The sequence below is a fragment of the Aristolochia californica genome, unplaced genomic scaffold (assembly GCF_029961685.1).
Source record: "Aristolochia californica isolate CCGP_79_NKW_82.1479 unplaced genomic scaffold, dmAriCali1.0.hap1 SCAF_11, whole genome shotgun sequence".
In the NCBI taxonomy this organism is placed as follows: Eukaryota; Viridiplantae; Streptophyta; class Magnoliopsida; order Piperales; family Aristolochiaceae; genus Aristolochia; species Aristolochia californica.
This window is the reverse complement of record NW_027181782.1, coordinates 35,610,205-35,630,722: the sequence shown is the minus strand read 5'-3', so window position 1 is coordinate 35,630,722 and position 20,518 is coordinate 35,610,205. Positions and strand designations below refer to the sequence as shown.

The following is a 20,518-nucleotide window of genomic DNA, read 5'->3' as shown; positions in this document are numbered from 1 at the left end:
ATCTCTCTCTCTCTCTCTCTCTCTCTCTCTCATATATGTATATATATGTATATATAATCAGAAATCTTTATCGACAAAGCAAATAGAAAAGAACCTATATTAGCTCCGAGAAACAAAATTGACTAACAGAGATGACCAAAAAAGAATAAAATGCAAAGACAGGTAGCCTGGAAAGAAAGGTTATAGATCATAGATCCATTTGTTGATGTTCCTGAAGAAGGTAAAGATCACCAGACTTTCAGGACCAATGAAAGGAAAGCAGACAACTAGCTGTAGTTAGATAGCAGAGTTAAAATGACACAAAGTGTTGCAAAACCCCTTGACGAAGATCAGCAATTTGATAGCCCGCCTGTGGTTCATTCACGTTTCTAATAAACATGTCAGATTAGCATTTTTTGAGAAATTTTCCTTAACAAAGGCACGAAGGGAATGAAAAATCGGAAAAAAGTCAGGCAAAAGAAACTCATTGGTGGACTCAATTTCTCAAAGATTTATTCGGCATTCAACGAAAACCCCAAAACAGATTACTTCATATAATTCAAAACAGAGTACTTCGGACTACTCTGCACTACGATGTCCCATAACATCTGAAAAACGGATTACTCACGTCACAGATCGTCAATTAGAACCAGTACTACATACTCTTGCTCCTTCTCTATCCAGTCTTCTCACTGTTGCAGTGGCTTTCAAATTCCCTTCCTTCCAAAATGCCTCCACCATATGAGCTCCAATCTCCAAACCAGCTCCCTCGTCGTCGGTCACAGCCACTGCCGTAGGCCCTGCACCACTAATAGTACACCCAAATGCCCCTGCCTCCAGCGCCGCCCTCTTCACAGCCGCCATCCCTGGAATCAAGACAATCCTCCTGGGCTCCACGACCACGTCCAATGACATTGCCGATCCCAAGAGCTTGACATCGCCTTCAATGACAGCCTTCACTAGTGCTGCTACCTGACTACAATTTGCTGCGAGATCTTTCATACTGACTTCAGTTGGCAAAACGGCGCGCATTTTTTTTGTGGGTGCTTCAAACTCGGGCGAGACCAAGACAAAGAAAAGATTTTTATCGGCCGGAAACTTGAGAGGTATTAGTTCCAAAGGGTTGTACGAGCGAACAAGGACGAACCCACCAGCGATAGCAGGGGCAATATTATCTGCATGATACCCGCTAACTTTGGCCTCAGATTCCAATCCGGCCAGAATAAGGTCAGCTTCCGAAAGCTTCCGTCCGAAGATCTCATTTACAGCAACTGCAGCGGCGGCTGCGCTGGCAGCGCTGGACCCGAGTCCACTACCAAGAGGGAGACCTTTCTCAAGCGACATTGACAACCCAACTGACCGGACTCCGAGCATTTTTATGACCGAAATGGCAGCGATCCCTGCGCAATTGTAGAATGGGTTCAAGCTGAGCTTTTTTCCAGCGCCGGAGATGTTAGAGATGGTTATATGTCCGGGAGTCACGTCGGGGTCAACACGGAGGGTGATCTTGTCGCCTATTCCATCGACTGCACAGCCAAGGATGTCGAAGGCGGGACCTAGATTGGCGACGGTAGCCGGGGCAAACGTTGTCAGGGACTCAACGACCGGAGATGGGTCGATGGCAAGGGTTTTAAGTGGCTGGGAAATGGAACAGCACCGTACGACGCAAGGAAGACGAGGAAGAGAGAAAGATGGCTGATGAGGGGAAATACGAGGAAAATAAACAGGGGAGGCTTTGAGAGATGAGTGGTTGCAGAGAGCCATATTACCCGTCGAAGTTAGTGAAGACGGGAAGGATGAGCAGAACAAAAGACCGACCTTTCTTCCGTCCGCATACTAGAAAATGGAAGTTCAGCGCATTACAGGGAGGCCCGACGAGTGACGAATTAGGGAAAGAACGGTGCTCTGGTGCGCTTGACTTATCTGAGCCGTTCGATCAATTTGATCGGACGGGCAGTTAAAATTATGTTTCTTATAATCACAAAACGGCCACTGATAGTACAAAGGCAAAAGGACGGGCAACTAGGTAAATTGATTCCCTAATTAATCACGAAATTCCCAAACCAAAAGCGAGCTCCGGCGCCGGCCAGTAAAGGCAAAGGACGGGCAACTAGGTAGGAGGAAAAGGAAAGGAGACTTCTGGTTTCCATGCTTCTCTTCCGTCTTCGATCTGAACCCCTATTGAAAAGTAAAGTAAATCTGACAACAGAAATAACTTCAACTGTGGATAGCACACCTGTAGACGGAGAGAGAGGAACAAAAGGCGGTGATTCTCTTTTTTACTTTTTCCGGTTCCCCGTCGATTAGCATAATGTTCGGTCTTGTTACCTTTGTTCTATCGGTGGCAATTTCATGTCCCGTCTTGAGCGCACCAGAAGCCTCCCCATAAAAGAAAATCTCTAATTCACAAAAAACATAAGGACAAAAATCAATTCAGTACGGCCCCTTTCCCTAACTACCTTTCTAATTGAAGGGAGGGATCTTTGCCCTCACCATTGTTGCGAGGGAAAGGGGGAAGAGAGGGGAGCGGGCGTCATCCCCGCTTTCCTTATTCTGTAGTGGGGAAGACAAAAGCTACTCTCCTACTTATGCAGTAAGAGAGGGAACAGGGTTAATCTTATTTTCGTTGCATAAGGGGAAAATTCTCATGTACAACAAATGACTCACAATTCACTGGGGAGAAAATGGATCCATTATAGTCGATAAACCATCCGGTCGGATATGAGTCTCATAATACTATTGCACCCGTAAAAAGAAGGGATTTCCTTTCTTTACTTCTAATTATATATTTTCCATACAGGACTAACACACTCGAGCCATTTTCTCCTGACAATACTAATTTCTTCCTTCTTGCTCCTATTCATTTCACACTGAGCAACTATTACAACATTTTACATGATTTTGTTGTATACAAACTAATAAGGTAAACATCAACAAAACGAGGATCTGGTTATGGTCTTACAGTCGGCTTTTCTCCATGGACAATCTTACGTTCAGAATCTTCATTCTCTGTACACTGGGTTCTGGACTTTCTCTTGTCCTACTTGTCATTTCTGGGCACCATAACTCGGTAATTAACCATGTAAATTGCCAAAACTGTCACAGCTGCTCCAATCAATTGCACCGATGAGAATGTCTCCCCTAGGTACAAGTACCTGGATTGAATTAATGAATTTACCGATTTTAGTGACTTAAAAGATGCATAAAGCTATGAAGTTGTCAGCAAATAGACTTTGAAGCTGCCACTAAATGCTTAAAAAGTTCTTGTTCCATAGTTTTGAGGTGGCCAAAGTTTTGAATCCCAAGATCAAGATAAAAGGAAAACACCTCCGCTCATGATTTTGTTTAAAGTTAAGAAAAAAGGAAACTAGGAAAAAATAAGAATACAACACTCTCATGGTGAAAAATTCTACGTTTCAGCTACAAAAAGAGGTGTAGAGTGTTCATCAGCACAAGGAAATATCTTACCCCCAAGAAAACAAAGAAATATGAGAAACATATCATGAGGATTCATTTATGAAAGGGATATAATGGGTTTGTTCACAAATAGGAATGCACTTCATTATTTATGGGGGCATAACCACAACAAGGACAGTTTAGAAAAAATTGTGGTAGAAAACACTTCCAGTTTATTAACTCCAACTAATACTGCTTACCCAAAATTTATCCTGTTACAGCAGAAACATTAGAACCCTAGGAACTACAGATCAATCATATGACTTCTGGATACAGAAAAAAAATCACATGAGGTGTTTTCATCTTACCCGAAAATTGAAGCGAACATTGGTGTCAGAAATGTGAGGGAGCTTAGTTTTGTCAAGCTACCTATAAACAAATTAGCAACTGATCAGTGTTGAATCTAGTTGAGACTGAAAATAAAATACTGTTGATGAACAGATTCAGCCAAGCTTAGTTCATCTATATATTCAGATTTGCTTTTTTGGTCTGACTACCTTTGTGTTGAATGTATTAATGTCTCTTCATTTTCAACACTTTTTTTACCCATCATAAATATTTTTGTAGACTCTTGAAACCTTGTAAATGTTTCCTACTTCAATCTTTCACTTAGAAGGCTGCAAAAGAACCACTAAGTTATATATGGCATAACCATGTCTCAGATTGCAGCTTCCATTAATCAGTTGTCAAATCTATATCTTCTTTTTCATTTGTAAAGGAAAACTCCCCTTTGTATCTTACTTTAAACCCTCCCCCGTTCAGTAATAGAATGAAGGTTTTTTTTTATCATCACATTGGCTGCAGTCCACAGATTGTTCAATCCCCATACTGCTACATGAATGGATTCCGAATCAATCTTTTTCCCCTCACTGCTCCGCTTCAAGGACTTTATTAAGCATTCTCATCATCAAAGAAAATAATTCCAGTCTCAGCCTGAACTGAAAGGCTCAATCCACTTTCAAGTTTCATGTGCTTCAAGAAATCCAACACCTCAACCTCAGCCAACTTACAATTGGTCAATGAGATTTCTCTAAAATTTCTCGAGGAGCTCTAATAAAGTCAGCATAAGTCAAATTCTATAAGAAAATGCATGTAAAGTTGGATATCAAGGTGGCATAGGCATGTGTTTTTGAAATGTCAAAGACCGATGAGAATGGACCTCTTGTTGCATTGTAGAAGTACACGCCATAGCTAATGGCACTTCCAAATAAGGAAGTATAGAAAAGCGCTAGAAGATCATTTGATGTGAGATCCTTGATATCCCCAGCAATGGCAGGATCATGGTTAAGTACTGAGATTGCCAAAAGAGGGAGCCCACCAATGACCATGTGCTGCAGCCCAAGGAAACAGATTAGCACACCCAAGCAAAGTAACAAAAATTTATCAGTTTAAATTCAGCACATTAACTCTTTCAATAGGCAAAACCTTGCAAGTTTTTTTAGTACATAGCAATTGTAGTGAAATAAAAACCTGACAATTCAATTACACAAATACAAAGACTTGGTTATGCTAGAGCTCCTATTTTTTCAGCTTAGACAAAGCGGCACTGCAGCCTAACCATCCCAGTGATGAAAAAGAGTCAAATTTACTTTTAATGTTGCTTATTGATCACTTTTAGTGATCAGTTTTAACAGCGTCATAAGAGAGACTTTAGACAAAACTTTAGCATCAGCTATCAACTCTTTTTATTTGTAACAGGAAGACTTTGAACACAAGAAGTGAAAATCTAGCTTTGATGACAATTTGTTCAAATTGACTACTAGGTTGACAGGATAGAACGCACCCATCCAGTTGCCATGACAGGATCAGAGTATTTTGTCACCCATCGGACCATGACAGTACCTACTGCCATGCTTTGAGCTGCGAGAAGCATCCACCACTCCCCACTCCCCCATATTGTAGATCCAGCTTCAAAAGAAAGTGAAGGAACCTGGTAAAAGAAGAAAATTTACAGTGGAACTTCTATTGCAGAATCCAGGTGCACTAACTTGATTCTGACAGAAAAATAAAAATAAAAATAAAAAGATAGTTGGTCAATCATATGTAAACAACTGACCTCAAGAAGTAGAAGTCCTACAACACCAACTACAAGACCAGCAGCTCCCACCACACCAATAGATTCACCAAACAACAATGCCGCAAGTATTGCCACTGTTAAAGGTTGTGAGTCAATGATAACCTGCAATACAATTTTTCTTTAGATCGTTATCCACAGAAATAAGTTAAGTAAATGATGGACGACCCATCAGTTGATCTAACTACTCATTTGATTGAAACAGAGTAAAATGACGATAAGGGGCATATGTATAGCGTTAGAATGCAAATGTCTATTGAGGGTTAATAAAGGAATGATAGGATACAAATGTTGTAAAGATTAATAATGCAAAACTGAGAAAGATTTTGGAGATGCTAGTCGCAGACCATAGAGAATAGTGGAATACTGAAAACAGCATGGTTGAAGTTGTAAAGAAAGACTTGAAGAAGTTATGAACTAACAATTGTGCTGGGAAATGATAAGCAGAAAATAGGAGGACAATTTATGTACCCCATCCTAATATAGTTGGGACAAGGCTCTGACAGTGATGATGATGACTGGAGCTAGAATTAAGCTACAGTTCCATCAGATTGTTTGATCTGCACAGTATGTAAAGGACAGCAATCTCAAGTGCCACAAAGACTAGGTACATCATACAAGCAGCAACAAAAAAAAGTGTATTGTATATCTTCCACAATTCTAGAGTTCGAAATCTAACTAGGCTGAGTACATTACATTTCCAAGAACTAAATGTGAACTAACGCAAAAGAATTGGGATGAGAACAAGGTCATAGATGGAGAGAGTTAAATGTGGAAAGGAGGAATGACATACGCTACCCAGTCCAGCTGAAGTTTTCTGCAAACCTTCAGCAAGAAATCCCTGTAAAATGAGAAGACTGAATCAAATAAGTAACTCAAGTACTCTAAAATTAAAACTTGAAGCCAGAAGTATACGCAACACAGCTTACATGGTTTATAAATATTGTCAGAAGGAATCACCTGAAAACAGGTGGCATCAACAGCTCCAAAAAGAAGAATGGAGAGCCAAGCAGCGAAGCCAGAAGGCTGCTTCCTCCCTGTCAAGGTTGCAAAAGAAACGAGCAACGCTCCCGCAGGAATTAGGCGAAATGCGGAGACAAAGAAGGGGCCAGCCTTGGGCAACACCTCTTTCATGGCAACCATCGCCGTTCCCCAGAAGAAAAAGGGGGAAATGAGCAGGAGTGATTCCCAGAGTTGGTAAAACGAAGATTTTTGAGTTTCGTCGAGGTCAAGTTGAAGTTCGAGAGGAAGTAATCTTCGAGTTTGCGGATTAGAGACGGGGGCAGAGGCCTGCGCATTAGTGTCCAGCAATGGACTAGCGTCGCCGTCCTCCTCCTTGGAAGAGGAAGCAGAAACAGCGACACATTCGACGTCAGTGCCCGTGCCGACGCAGTCCACCATCTCAGCTCTATCGGAGGGCCTCCGCTGGTTCTGACAACGGACCCGAGGAAGACCCTTGACAGTGGTATGAGGATTGTTGAATTTGGTAGAAGGGTAAAAGGGAAGAAAAAGTGGAGATCCATGCCCACAGCCTTGACGATGTGGTACCGATATCCTGGGACTTAGTCCTGTTCTCAGGAGTATCTTTGACGATTGAGCAGTTTTTATATGTCTCGGCGGGTGTGACTGGCATAAAAAGAAATTAGCAATATTCGCGGAGTGAAGAACAAAGGAGGAAGAGGATACCATTGACATGGCCATTTCAACGGCCATAGGCGGTAGCGAGGCAAGCGGCGTCACCAGCCGACAGCTAACAAACTAATCAACAACCGGCGGGAAGAGGCTCATTTTCTATTCGTGGGAAGATTCAGATTCAGAGCTTGCAATCTGTAACACTTGGTAGAATCGTTTTCTTTTATTTAGTAATGGTTGGTTAAGGTTCGGTGGCGGCACTGCCGCACGGCCGCCGAAATGAAACGAATTTGTCGTCGGGTGGAGTAGGAGAAGGAAACGATCTATCACTCCTTATGTGACACGTGGAGCCATCTTACGATCTTAGCATGGGCTAATGGGCTGAAATGTCGACGATGAGGGCACTACGGGTTGCCTAATCAGCTGATTTCAATTCCACGCTCCTTTTCTTTTCTTCCTAGGATACCATGTCCAAGACCCACGAACTTGGCGCCTAGGAATTCAGGAAGCATCATCCATCAAGGCAAATTTTGATGGATCATGTTTCTTGAGTTCCCAATGTGCAGGTGAAGGAGTTATTCTGAGAGATTGCGAAGGTAGAGTTACTCTCGCAGCCATGGTTCCTCTCCGTCACGAAACAAACAATGAAGCCGAGCTTATTTCTTTCAAAAAAAGCTTCACCCTCCTTTGTTTGCTCACTGTGTGGCAGGGCTATATTATGACGGAGGGGAACTCGTTGTTGGTGGTTCAAGCTATGTAGAGCTTTTCGCTTTTCGAGATCGGGTGTGTTGTGAGAGGAAGATTATGAAAAACGAAGAAGACAAAGAAATTTACGGTGGTTCGGCAGTGTGCCTACGTCCACCAGAGCTACAGTCGAAAAAATCACTCAATTCAATTAGGGTTACATCATAAGTATTTATACTAAAATCCTATATATATTTGTGTATAAAATACATAAATACCCCCCAACCTATATGAGTCATATACTTCAACAATCTCCACCTTGGCGAATATTCACCCCTTCAGAAAAAAAGAAAGCATAACTTAGGACTCCATCTAGAACAATAGGTCAGGGCCGTCTCTCATCTAGCAATTGTCTGGTGCATTCTCAGAAGTGTGAACTTTTTCAAGCAGTAGTTGACCTGATGAAACCAATTCCCTGATACTATGAAACCTCACATCTATGTGTTTGGTCCTCGCATGATACACCTGGCTCTTTGCTAAATCAATGGCACTCTAATTGTCACAATGCAACTGAACTCCACCTTGCTAAACACCCAGTTCCTTGACCAACCCTGTAAACCACAAAGCCTCCTTGGCAGCCTTAGATACTGTCATATACTCTGACTCAATAGTAGATAATGCAACTGTAGACTCTACCATGGACTTCCAACAAATAGGTCCTCCCATAAGAGTAAATACATTTACCTGACCTCTTGTCATCCAAGTCCCCTACATAGTCTGCATCCACATATCCCACAACTGAAGGAACACTCTGTTGTCTGTTGAACATGATGTCATAGTCTATAGTACCCCTCAAGTATTTGAAAATCACTTGACTGTATCCCAATGTTGTCGACCCGGATTTGAAAGAAACTTGCTAACCACGCCGACAGCTTGTGCCAAATCTGGTCTCGTACAAACCATATCATACATCAAACACCCTACTGCACTGGCATATGGGACCTTTGACATGTCATGAACTTCATCATATGTCTTTGGGCACTGAGTGATAGACAACCAAAAATAATTCGCCAAAGGTGTACTTACTAGTTTTGCATTACCCATGTTGAACCTGTCCAACACCTGCTCAACATAACTATGCTGAGATAACCATAATCTCTTGGAAGCTCTGTCCCTACGAATCTCCATCCCAAGAATCTTCTTGGCCACACCCAAATCCTTCATGTCAAATTCTCTGTTCAACAAAGTCTTCAACTTTTTGACCTCACTCATACTCTTTGTAACAATCAACATATCATCCACATAAAGTAGCAGAAAATAAAAGAATCATCATCAAGGTTTTTCACATAAACACAACAATCATACTCACATCTTTTGTAGCCAATCTGGATCATGTAAGAATCAAATTGCTTGTACCACTGCCACGGAGACTGCTTCAGCCCATAAAAAGATTTCTTCAAATTACAGACCAAATGTTCCTATCCAGGGTGACTAAACCCTTCTGGCTATACCATGTAAATTTGTTCTTCCAAGTCACCATGAAGGAAAGTTGTCTTTACATCCATTTGTTCCAACTGCATGTTTGAATGTGCTACTAACGCCAACACTGCCCTGATGGAGATGTGTCTAACCATAGGGGAGAATACATCATCAGAGTCAACCCCTTTCCTCTGTGAATAACCCTTTGCTATTAGACGAGCCTTGAAATTTTCCCCTTCTTTTTTCTGATACTGCTTCTTTCTTCTTATAGACCTATTTACACCATATCGCTCTCTTCTCCTTGGGAAGTTCCACCAACTCCCATGTCTGGTTTTTATGCAGAGACTCCATCTCCTCCACCATAGCACCCATCCATCTACTTTTCTCTTGGCTTTGTACTACCTCCTGAAAAGTAGTAGGATCCCCGCTACTAGTAATAAACGCATAAGAAACCAAATCTTCAAAACCATACTTGGTAGGTGGCTTGATAGTGCGTTTGGGTCTGTCTGTGGCTATACGGTGATGTTGCTGATCACGTGAGCTAGAACTTTCTGCATGTTGAGCATCCTTTTCTCTAGCATGGTTCTCTAGCTCCACCTATACTACATGCTTATTCGTGCTACAATTTTCTGGCACCTGTTTCTCTTCTTCCTGAGTATGCTTCAACATGGTTTTTTCATCAAAAACCACATCTCTACTGATAACTGCCTTGTTCGCCTTCAAATCCCAGAGCTTGAAGCCTTTCACCCCTTTCTAATAGCCCAGAAAGATACACTGTCTAGACTTTGCATCAAACTTCGACCTCTCCTCACTAGAAACATGTACATAGGTTGGACAACAAAACACTCTCAAGCCAGAGTAGTCTATCTCACTGCTTGTTCAAACCTCCTTTGATACTTTCTCATCTAGTGTTGCTCTAGGTGATTTGTTAATTAAGAAACATGTCATATTCACTACTTCTACCCAGAAGCTCTTTGCAAGCTCTACATTCAACCTGAGACATTGAGCTTTTTCAACTATAGTTTTGTTCTCCTTTCTGCCACACCGTTCTGTTGAGGTGTCTTGCGTACTGTGAAGTGTCTCTTAATTCCATGCTGCTCACACAAATCCTTGAACTTTGAGTTTGTGTACTCAGTACCATTGTCTGACCTGAGGCTTTTAATCTTCCTCCCTGTCTAGTTTTCCACTTCAGTTTTCCACAACTTGAACTTAGCAAATGTTTCTAACTTGTGCTGCATGAAGTACACCCAAACTTTTTGTGAGTAGTCATCAATAAAGGTCACTAAATACATGTGTCCTCCTCGGAATGCTACTCTTATTAGCCCCCAAATATCCATGGTTGAAGAAAGTTTCACAACCATATTCCGTGGTTGGACGCCTCAACACAAGCAATGAGCTCTGCAGCCATGGTTGAAGAAGTTATGAGAGTCTGCTTAGCAGACTTCCATGAGATAACTCCTTCCCCCGACATAAAGATGTAGCCTGATGTAGAATGTCTGCTATCTTGGCATCCAGCAAAGTTGGAGTCAGAGAACCCAATGATCTCTAAATTGTCTAATCTCCGATAAGTGAGCATGTAGTTTTTTGTTCTCCTCTAATAACGCATCACGCTTTTGGCTGCCTTCCAATGTTGCATACCCGGATTGCTCAAATATCTGCCCAGAATTCCTACTACGAATGCTATGTCGGGATAAGTACAAACTTGAGCGTACATTAAACTCCATACTACTGATGCATAGGGAATTTTCTCCATCTCTTTTCTTTCAAGATCATTATTAGGGCACTGTTAGAGACTAAACTTGTCTCCTTTAGCGACGGGTGTGTCTCCTGGTTTACTATCTTTCATGTCGAATCTGCTCAAAACCTTATTGATGGAACTTGTGATACCATAGATGGGAAACATATTTGAGACCACAGATGGATTTCGTTAATTTAAATACCATAGACTTTGGATCACCAGATACAAAGTTTTCTGCTTGTACCCTATAAATCGTCTCATCAATGTCTCCATTGAGAAACATAGTTTTGACATCCATCTGATGTAGCTCTAGATCTAAATGAGCCACTAGTGTCATTATTGTTCTAAAATAGTCTTTTGAAGATACCAGAGAGAAAGTCTCTTTATAGTCTACGCCTTCCCTTTTGAGTAAAGTCTTTAGCAACTAGACAGGCCTTATATCTTTCGACATTGTCCTTTGATTTCTTCTTTGTTATAATATTCATTTATAACCAATGGGTTTCGTACCTTTAGGCAACTCGATGAGATCCCAAACGTCATTATCGTTCATAGATTTCATCTCATCCTTCATGGCATCAATCCACTTTTGAGAGTTAGAACTGCGCAAGGCTTGACAGAAGTTAATTGGGTCATCTTCTGTCCATCCAACGCCATCCTCATGTTCATGGCGAAATATGATATAATAATCTGGAATCGCATTTCTCCTCTGCCTAGTGGATCTCCTTAATGACACTTCTTGAGGTTGTTGAGTTTTTTCTAAAGGTGGTGCAAGAGGAAGAATCTCATTGTTGTCTTGATCTAGAACAACGTCAAAAATAGGAGCCTGAACATTGTCCTCTAGTGCCTGAACTGTGTCTTGAACAACAATAGGTTTGGAGACCTGCTATCAATAACAGATTCTTCTTCAAAGACAATATTCCTTATGTTTTCTTCCCCTCCAAACTCAATATCCTCAAGGAATATCGCATTTCCCATTTCAAAGAAGGATCTTGATGTAGGATCGTAAAACTTATAGCTTCGAGAGTGTTCAACGTAACCAACGAAATAATAGTTAACTGTCCTTGTGTCCAGTTTCTTTCATATGGCCTATAAGGCCGCGCCTCAGCTGGACAACCCCAAATGTGCAAGTGCTTGATGCTAGGCTTCTTACCTGTCCGAAACTCATAGGGGTTTTTGGCAACTGCTTAGCTCGGTACCCTGTTAAGGATGTACACTGTGGTCTTTAAAGCTTTTCCCCAAAGTGACTCTGGCAAGGAGGAATGACTGATCATTCTCCTTACCATATCCTTAAGAGTTCAGTTTCGTCGCTCTGCAACACCGTTCATGCTGGTCATAGACATTGTTCTTTTGATCCATCATACCTTCCGTAGCATTCACCACCAAGGTTGAATTTGACAGCTTTTATTCTTATTTTGAGAAGATCTTTCCGCAGTATTATTGCCTTTCTTCTTCTTCTTGTTTTGAGAGGTAAAGGTCAAGTGAGCACTTTCAGTCTTATCCTTCTGTTACCTCTCTTCCTCTTACACATAGTGAGATATAAGCTCATTTAGGGACCATTTGTCTTTCTGAGTGTTATAACTCACTTTGAATTGTCCAAAGTGTGCAGGAAGAGATATCAAAACCAAGTGCAAAAGCAATTCCTCAGACAACTCCAACTTAAGTGACTTGAGTTTTGACATGAGATGAAACATCTTTATGATGTACTCCTTTATGTTCATTTTACCTTTATACTTCATCGAAATGAGTTTAGCCAAAAGGCATACTCGCCTCCGACTTTTCGTTATTGGCAAAATATTGCTCAATTTTCTCTAGGAACTTCTTGGTGCTCTTGCTCTCAGTCATAAAGCCCCGAAATGCCTCCATAATGGAGTGTTTCATGATCATCTAACACATCTAGTTGGAGCACTCCCAATTCTCAATTTTCACCTCAATGAGGTTTTTTGGAGTAAAAGTGGGTTGTTCCGCCCGAAGTTCAAGATCCATCTCCATACAACCAAAAACAATTTCCACGATATCTTTCCTTGCCTTAAATTCGTCCCGCTTAACATTGGAACATTGCTTATTTGAACAGTAACATTCGTAGCAGTAGCAACAAAAATTGTATATAGAACAAAATAAACAAACATACTCACATTAACTAGCATGTCATATAAATAAAAACAAGACATGTACAAACAATCCAAATTGGGGACCCTTCTCAAGATACCTACTACAACAGTAATTTCAAGTCTTTGGATAGAAAAAACAACTGTAAGTGGTACTCTCAATGCAATGATCAAATACTGACAATCAGTTCTGTCAAACCCTAGCCTTTTTTTGGACCGACTATTGTTCACATGAAAAGTCTTTATAATTGTCACACATTTATCATCATAAGCACATTGTTGATTTAGCCAAACTGTGTCTTCCTTTGGGCTGAGCACATTTTGCATAAATAACTTCGTACAAACATCTATGTAGTTTTAGTCAAATTAATCTACACTACTGAGGTTATTTTGGCAACTTGTAGTTTCAATCAACTTGATTAAAATACTAGACCAATTGCATAAAAACAATAGAAATTTTCACAATGTACAATATTAATTCCTAGTCATTGGACAGAGAAATTAATTATACGTGGTACTCTCAATGCAAGGATCAAATATTGACAATCAATTATGTCAAACAACAACCTTTCTTTGGACCGACTATTATTCACATAGAAAGGCTTTATAATTGTCATACATTTATCATCACATGCACGTTGTTGATTTGGCCAAACTGTGTCTTCCTTTGGGGCAAACACAGTTTGCATAAATAACTCTGCACAAATATCTATGTATTTTTAGTCAAATTAATCTATTCTACAGAGGTTACTTTGGCAACATGTAGCTTCAATCAATTTAATTAAAATACTAGACCAATTGCTTAAAAATAATAGGAATTTTCATAATTGAAAAATTAACTTAAATATGCACATTAAACAACTATATGTGCATGCATAAATATTCATATGAATAAAAATTGCAAAAAAATTGATTTTGTAATTTCTGTAATTTAGTAAATATATAATTTTTTATCCTATAATAACACACGGATGTGAGTTGGCATATTGGACATATGTGCTAAACGCGTTGCACGAGGGTTCGAATCCCTGCGGGTGCAAAAAAATTGATTTTTAGAACCAAGTCATCTCGGTCCTCTCTCGGGCGAGCTAGATCAGCCCATCTGAGTTGACTCGAACCGTCCGATTTGACCCTTGATACCCGAGTCGCGCCAAAATGTCCGAATCGTCTCATCCCCCGACGAATCATCCCAATCGGTCCGAGTTGACTCAGTCAAGTTGACTGGTAATTTAAATCAAATGTAACTTAAGTTCCAAAAGAAAATTTGAATCAAATGTAACCTCCAACCGTTCGACTACGACACAACGTCAAGGCTGTGCAGAACCATTGTTTTTCTCTACGGAACTCCTCCGTTCCAATCCCAATAATCTAACAGTAACGTTGTTCTGATACCACTTGTTAGAAATCATAATCTTAAATCATAATCCAAAATTTTCATCACGCTAGAATATTAGGATTCAAGATACATGCCTGGATCTGTTCCGAAATTTCGTCTTTCTTATACGAAATTACTGTGACGAACAGACTAATGGTTTTTTTATCTTCCTCCACTAAATCACATTTATTCCCCTACGGGATCGTTGTGACTCTTCCGGATGGGAAGAAGATAAACCGTGTTGGATTTAGTGTATTGGGGACCACAACTCTGATGTTCTATTTATATTATTTAATTACGATTCCCATAATTCCTTAATTAAGACAATACGGGTATCTACTCAATTGGCCCATATTCATTATTTAACAGTTTATGGGCTTACCAAAATTAGACCATTTAATTTTTACCCATATTAAATATAATTAAATAAAATATATAGTACATTAAGATTCATTTTAGATCACTTAAATTTTAGCCTATATTAAATATAATTAAATCAAATATGTAGCATCAAGAGTCATTTCCGTATAAGAGCTTCAGGCACCGTTCATGTGCTGGTTTGTGGAAGGCACCGGAAAGACAGATAAGTGAGAGAGACAGAAAGCAGCAGTGCCATGACTCTTTGAAAGGGACCATTATTTTTGGAAGAGAGAGAAAGTAGAAAACAGAGGTTGCACGGCAAGGCCGCAAGGTTGGACAGAAACGAGAGGTTCACAACTTTTAACAAAGTTAAACACAGTGGAGCGAGCTTTTTCTTTATTCCTGGCTTGTATTCGTTTCCACTTTCTACTATGGAGAAGATGTCCAAGGATGGATTCTGATCGTTTATTAAGGGCTCTTCCCGAGGACTGGGTGACCAAGCATGCTCCCCCTGATCTGTTGTAATCAGGTACATTGCATACTAATTAATGTAATACTAATTTAATGTTGCCTTCAGAATTCACGGAGAAGGAGCAGTTCACCATTATATCGGTAATACCCAACCCAAGAACGCATCCGATTTGTCGTCCTCCTGCTTTAGTTTCATGGTTTTCATCAGATTTGTCCTCGGGATGAAGGAAACCTTCTTCTTTACGTACTCTTGCTCTCTGAATCGAGTCCACTATTTGACGTGTAAATAGTTTTTAAGCGGATAAGGTCGGATTAAATGGCAGATTCTCGTAATCCTGGCGATTTGTCCTTTTTCACCGTCAAAATTCCATCGTATCCTGGACCTGCTTTCTTGACCCTTCCAAATGCGAAAAACTCTGTGGCGACTGGCAAGTTACCATATGGATTTATCTTTCCAAAGATTCTGTGGTGGGTGAGCGAGGTGCGAGTAGGATTGGTTACTGATGGAATGCATTACGGAAAGCGAGAAATCCATACGCTCTGTCACTCTCGATCGTCCCAATAAAATCAGATTTCGTTTCCAGTGATAAGAGTAGAGCTTCAGAGTAGACTTGTCTAAGCCATGGAGAGGGCATCTCTTGCTTCTCGTCTCTTCCCATCTCTCTTCTTCGCTATAGTTGTTACCTCTGCACTGATTTGCAGCAGCACAGCATCCAGATTCTTACAAACAGCACAAGATGATCAAGTTTATAGAAGAAGTTTGCTCACCAATGGCTTAGGCATGACGCCTCCCATGGGGTAAAGTCAAATGTGCTCGCCTTCTCTTTTTCTCTACCTACATGCATGCATTTCCTGTCTCCCTTCCTCTCTTAAGTTGAGGGAACGTGGCCGAAGCAACAACATTCTCTGGCTGAACTCTGAATCAACCGGTTGTACATAATTTGCCTTGCCGCCGTCGCACCAGTTTTCGCCCTCAGTGACAACACTTCCTGGTGTTGACATCAGGATCTCATCTGAATGGATGGATAGATATACCGTACATGAAGACGGTGACGGTGGTAAATGATAAAATGTCAGCCTCATCGACTGTGATGACCTGTCTATTCTATTCATTGGCCACATTTCTCATTTTAGTAATTTGTTAAATATAGATCGGTCAATCCACAGACGGAGTTCAGATTGAGCGCTCTTCATCTGACTCGCCATTCCCCCCCAAACAATCGGAATCTTTTTAAAGTTTAAATTCTATTAACAATAAATGTAGCCATGGATCAGCATTCATTCCAACTACTAACAAGCAACTCAGTCACGACGGCTGATAGTATTCTCCAATGACCTTGAACCTTGTGGTCTGCGCGTCTCTGTCTGCATTTGAGAATATTCGTTAAGGCTTAAGCAATGAGTCCGAGTTCATTTCAGACATAGTTTTGGCCATTTCTGACATTTGATCTTCTAGTTTTGTTCTCTCGACAGGTGGAACAGTTGGAATCACTTCAATTGTATGATCGACGAGAAGATCATCAGAGAAACAGGTCAGTATGAATCCACTTAAACTTTTAAAAACATCATTAAGCATTCAATGTTCTGTTTTGCTGATGATGTTAATGGTGTTTTCTACAACAGCTGATGCTTTAGTATCAACTGGGCTTTCGAAACTTGGATATCATTACGTTAACATCGGTAATGCCTCAACCAATCACTTTAACAGAGATAGATTTATGTCTGTGTCAAATAATATGTACTTGATGTTTGGTTTTGCATTTTCCAGATGATTGCTGGGCAGAATCAGAACGTGATCACCACGTAAGTTTTTTTGTTTTTTCGTGAACGCTATCATAATTATAAATTGTGGTTTCCTTAAATTTTAGAAAAAAAGAAGAATATCTCTGATGCAAACATGCGAGTAGGAGAGATTGATTTTGTGTGTTAAATATCAATGTCAGGGCAATTTGGTTGCCAGAAATTCTACTTTTCCGTCAGGTATGAAGGCACTTGCAGACTACGTCCATAGCAAGGGACTTAAGTTGGGAATTTACTCAGATGCCGGGTATGCTCTGTAGAAGCTTCTGCCCGTCTTTCTATAAAATAAGCTAATTGCATATTTAATCAACTTTAAGAAACTCAAAAGTTTTCCACATTCTTGAGCTACAATTGGAGTGCACCGTCTTCCTGAGCCATCCGATAGAAACTATAAAAATGGGTTTTTTCTTTTTTCTGATGCTTGTTATTTCCAGGTATCGGACTTGTAGTGGGACTATGCCGGGCTCTCTGGGCTATGAAGAACTAGATGCTAAAATCTTTGCTTCATGGGTATGTTACAGTTCTGTCAGTTGCTTTTTTCAGCTTTTTGTTCTGAAGCTTAATGAATTTTTTGCCTAGAGAATGAAATCATCAGTAGGGTTTAAGAGGGAGATTGATAATTGAGATGTATTCTTTTTAAGATCATGAAACAATGTTATGGATTTTCCGTTTGTGACTTGCAGGGCATTGATTATTTGAAATATGATAACTGTAACAATGATGGTTCTAAGCCCACAGTACGGTATGTAGATCCTCCATTTTTTCAGAATGATTTCAATGCTTCACTCTATAACTTTTTCTTTTCTGGGTTCTTGAAAAAACATCTTATCCTGTTTGTTATCAATTCATATTCTGCAGCTACCCTGTGATGACACATGCTTTGATGAAGTCTGGCCGATCAATCTTCTTCTCCCTCTGTGAATGGTAATTATTTTATTGCTGATATGCCTATTTGTTATCTTTCTCTTCCGATACTATTGAAGTAACAATTCTTTTTTTTTTTTTCCTTTTGCTGTTTAGGGGAGATATGCATCCAGCTCTATGGGGTGCCCAGGTGGGAAACAGTTGGAGAACTACCAATGACATTGCTGATAATTGGGAGAGGTATTTACTTGATACCTGATAATGAAAGTTTTATTTAATATAGGCAGTAACTTGAATATAATGGTTGTTTCCACAGCATGGTTTCCAGAGCTGATATGAATGAAGTGTATGCTGAGCTTGCAAGGCCTGGTGGTTGGAATGGTTGGTTTTTACCTAAATAAATTGTTTGAGATATTTGTAAGGCTTACCTGGTGATCATATCAAGTAAAAACCAACTAATGCAATTTGAGATTTCATATTCCTGTTGTTTACCTGGTTCGATCACTTAAATTTCAAAATGTAACTTTATAATGTTCTGAGACTAATGTTGTTCTATCCTTGATTGCTGCATGTGTTTGATCAGATCCAGACATGCTTGAAGTAGGAAATGGAGGAATGACCAATGATGAATACATAACACACTTCAGTATATGGGCTGTCTCTAAGGTAGTATAATACCTATGCTGATTCCCATCCAGGGGCCTCTTGATTTATTCTACCTCTCATTTTCCTAAAAAGAAAAATAATCCTTCTGCAGACCTCAGTTACATAAAAATAGTCATTGTTTTTTTTTTTTTTTTTTTGCTTTAGGCACCTCTCCTTATTGGATGTGATGTGCGGAATGCCACCAAGGAAACCATGGACATTATTGCCAATAAGGAGGTGATTGCAGTGAACCAAGGTGTGCGTGGTATCCTATCCTTTAAAGATTCGTGAAAAAGAGAACTATGAATTTGTCAAGCAGAAGGGGATATACTCTCCTCTCAAATTTCAAGAACCCATGATGACTTCCCCTTTATAAGTTGATGATATGACGGGCACTTCTTGGTGTTGTGCCCTCTACTTCCTCCTTGTTAAAAATGAGAAGCATGTTATATACAGTCCTCCTAAACAGGCTCACTACATTTTGTACTGCCATGGCCTGTAATTTTGTAGATTAGATTTCTTTGATTATTAAACAACAGTTGCTGTGTGGTCCTTACTCGTGAAGCCGTTCAAACCATATTGAATTGTTTCAACTGTTTGAATAGATCCTCTTGGTGTTCAAGCTAAGAAGGTTCGCATGGAAGGAGATCTTGAGGTACATTTGTTTTATATTTTACAGCACTGCTGTCTGCTGGCCACAACTAGCTTCATTCAGCCATTTCATTGTTATTACAGATATGGGCTGGACCACTCTCAAACTATAGGATAGTTTTGCTTTTAGTGAATCGTGGCCCTAGGAATTCTCAAATTACTGCGAACTGGGACGACATTGGTCTCCCTGAGAACACTAATGTCAAAGCAAGAGATCTGTGGCTGGTAAGTTAAACTATTGTCTTGAGGATATCATCTCACTCTGAAGTTGGTGTTTTTTTTTTAAAATAAAATAAAAATTGTATAGTAACTAATAGCCAAAATCTTTTTTCTTTCCATGCAGCACAAAACACTGGAACAGACATTCAAAGGACATTTGACTGATTCAATGAAGACTCACGAAAGCAGGATGTATGTGCTGACCCCTATTACTTGAGTCTCTCAGCCAAGAAGGGAAAGAGAAGCTCATTACTTAAAAACTGCTATTCTGGGAATTATAATAACGTGATTGTTAGCTGGTTTAGCTGAGAATAACTAGAAAGCACCTCTACTGTTGGTCATTTGGGAAGTTTAGCAGCTTCTCTCTCTAGTCATTTAAGCAGTTCAGTAGAATACAGTGGAATGGCTTCTCTGTGTTTTTCTTTGACATTGGACTTGAATGAGTGGGAAACCGCTGAATTCTCTAATGATGGTAAGAGTACTTGTGCGACTGTGCTGGAATTGGACCAAAGCATCTTCTGCTTAGGGTACTTAAAACCCTTAAAAAGGTGTGTGACAAATTTTCTGTGGAGCAGCTTCCTCATGTTGCTTTCATAAAGTGTGATGCTTTTTCCAGGTGAAATTAGCTGAGTGTCCACTATCGTTGCGCCTGCCGGAGTGGTGAGCCCTCCTACTCATACACGTGACCTACCTAATAACCCACCAGCTCATGAGTTCAATTTAGAAAAATTCATATTGTCTACGATCAGGGAAAAGATTGAGAGTAGGAAACTAAACGACTCTCCTACGAAAACTGGTTAGATTTATCAGGTCATGTTCTTCATAACTTTCAAAGGATTCCCAAGTTCGGTCTCCAGTTTTTAGTGTTGTGGACGAAGAAATGAGTCGGTTTCGACCGTCGTCGTTCCACAGTCATCTAACAAGTCGGATCGCGCCGGCAAGGATTAAGGAAACCTCAATGATGCTTCGAAGATACAATCAAAATG

At 40.2% G+C, this 20,518-nt stretch overlaps 3 protein-coding genes across 3 annotated transcripts; 1 reads left to right on the top strand and 2 right to left on the bottom strand.

Annotated features, from left to right (window-relative positions):
* Nucleotides 1-470: 470 nt before the first annotated feature.
* Nucleotides 471-2,059, bottom strand: LOC137944109 (homoserine kinase). Its single transcript, XM_068789641.1, has one exon. It carries the CDS (start codon nucleotides 1,741-1,743, stop codon nucleotides 619-621), a length of 1,125 nt encoding a protein of 374 aa, XP_068645742.1. The 5' UTR covers nucleotides 1,744-2,059; the 3' UTR covers nucleotides 471-618.
* A 635-nt stretch (nucleotides 2,060-2,694) lies between these two features.
* LOC137945046 (WAT1-related protein At3g02690, chloroplastic) lies at nucleotides 2,695-7,393 on the bottom strand. The gene is made up of 7 exons (XM_068790921.1): nucleotides 6,470-7,393; nucleotides 6,303-6,350; nucleotides 5,492-5,614; nucleotides 5,219-5,365; nucleotides 4,595-4,766; nucleotides 3,744-3,804; nucleotides 2,695-3,134 (listed from the first exon to the last, which is right to left on the bottom strand). Exons 1-7 carry the CDS (start codon nucleotides 7,220-7,222, stop codon nucleotides 3,020-3,022), a joined length of 1,419 nt encoding a protein of 472 aa, XP_068647022.1. The 5' UTR covers nucleotides 7,223-7,393; the 3' UTR covers nucleotides 2,695-3,019.
* Nucleotides 7,394-15,765: 8,372 nt separating this feature from the next.
* On the top strand, nucleotides 15,766-20,033 carry LOC137945047 (alpha-galactosidase 1-like). The gene is made up of 15 exons (XM_068790922.1): nucleotides 15,766-16,151; nucleotides 16,827-16,885; nucleotides 16,977-17,033; nucleotides 17,122-17,156; nucleotides 17,297-17,400; nucleotides 17,588-17,663; nucleotides 17,837-17,895; nucleotides 18,012-18,077; nucleotides 18,174-18,257; nucleotides 18,334-18,398; nucleotides 18,601-18,683; nucleotides 18,828-18,918; nucleotides 19,268-19,317; nucleotides 19,398-19,538; nucleotides 19,657-20,033. The coding sequence occupies exons 1-15, from the start codon at nucleotides 15,976-15,978 to the stop codon at nucleotides 19,747-19,749; spliced, it is 1,239 nt and encodes a 412-aa protein (XP_068647023.1). The 5' UTR covers nucleotides 15,766-15,975; the 3' UTR covers nucleotides 19,750-20,033.
* The last annotated feature ends 485 nt before the right edge of the window (nucleotides 20,034-20,518 follow it).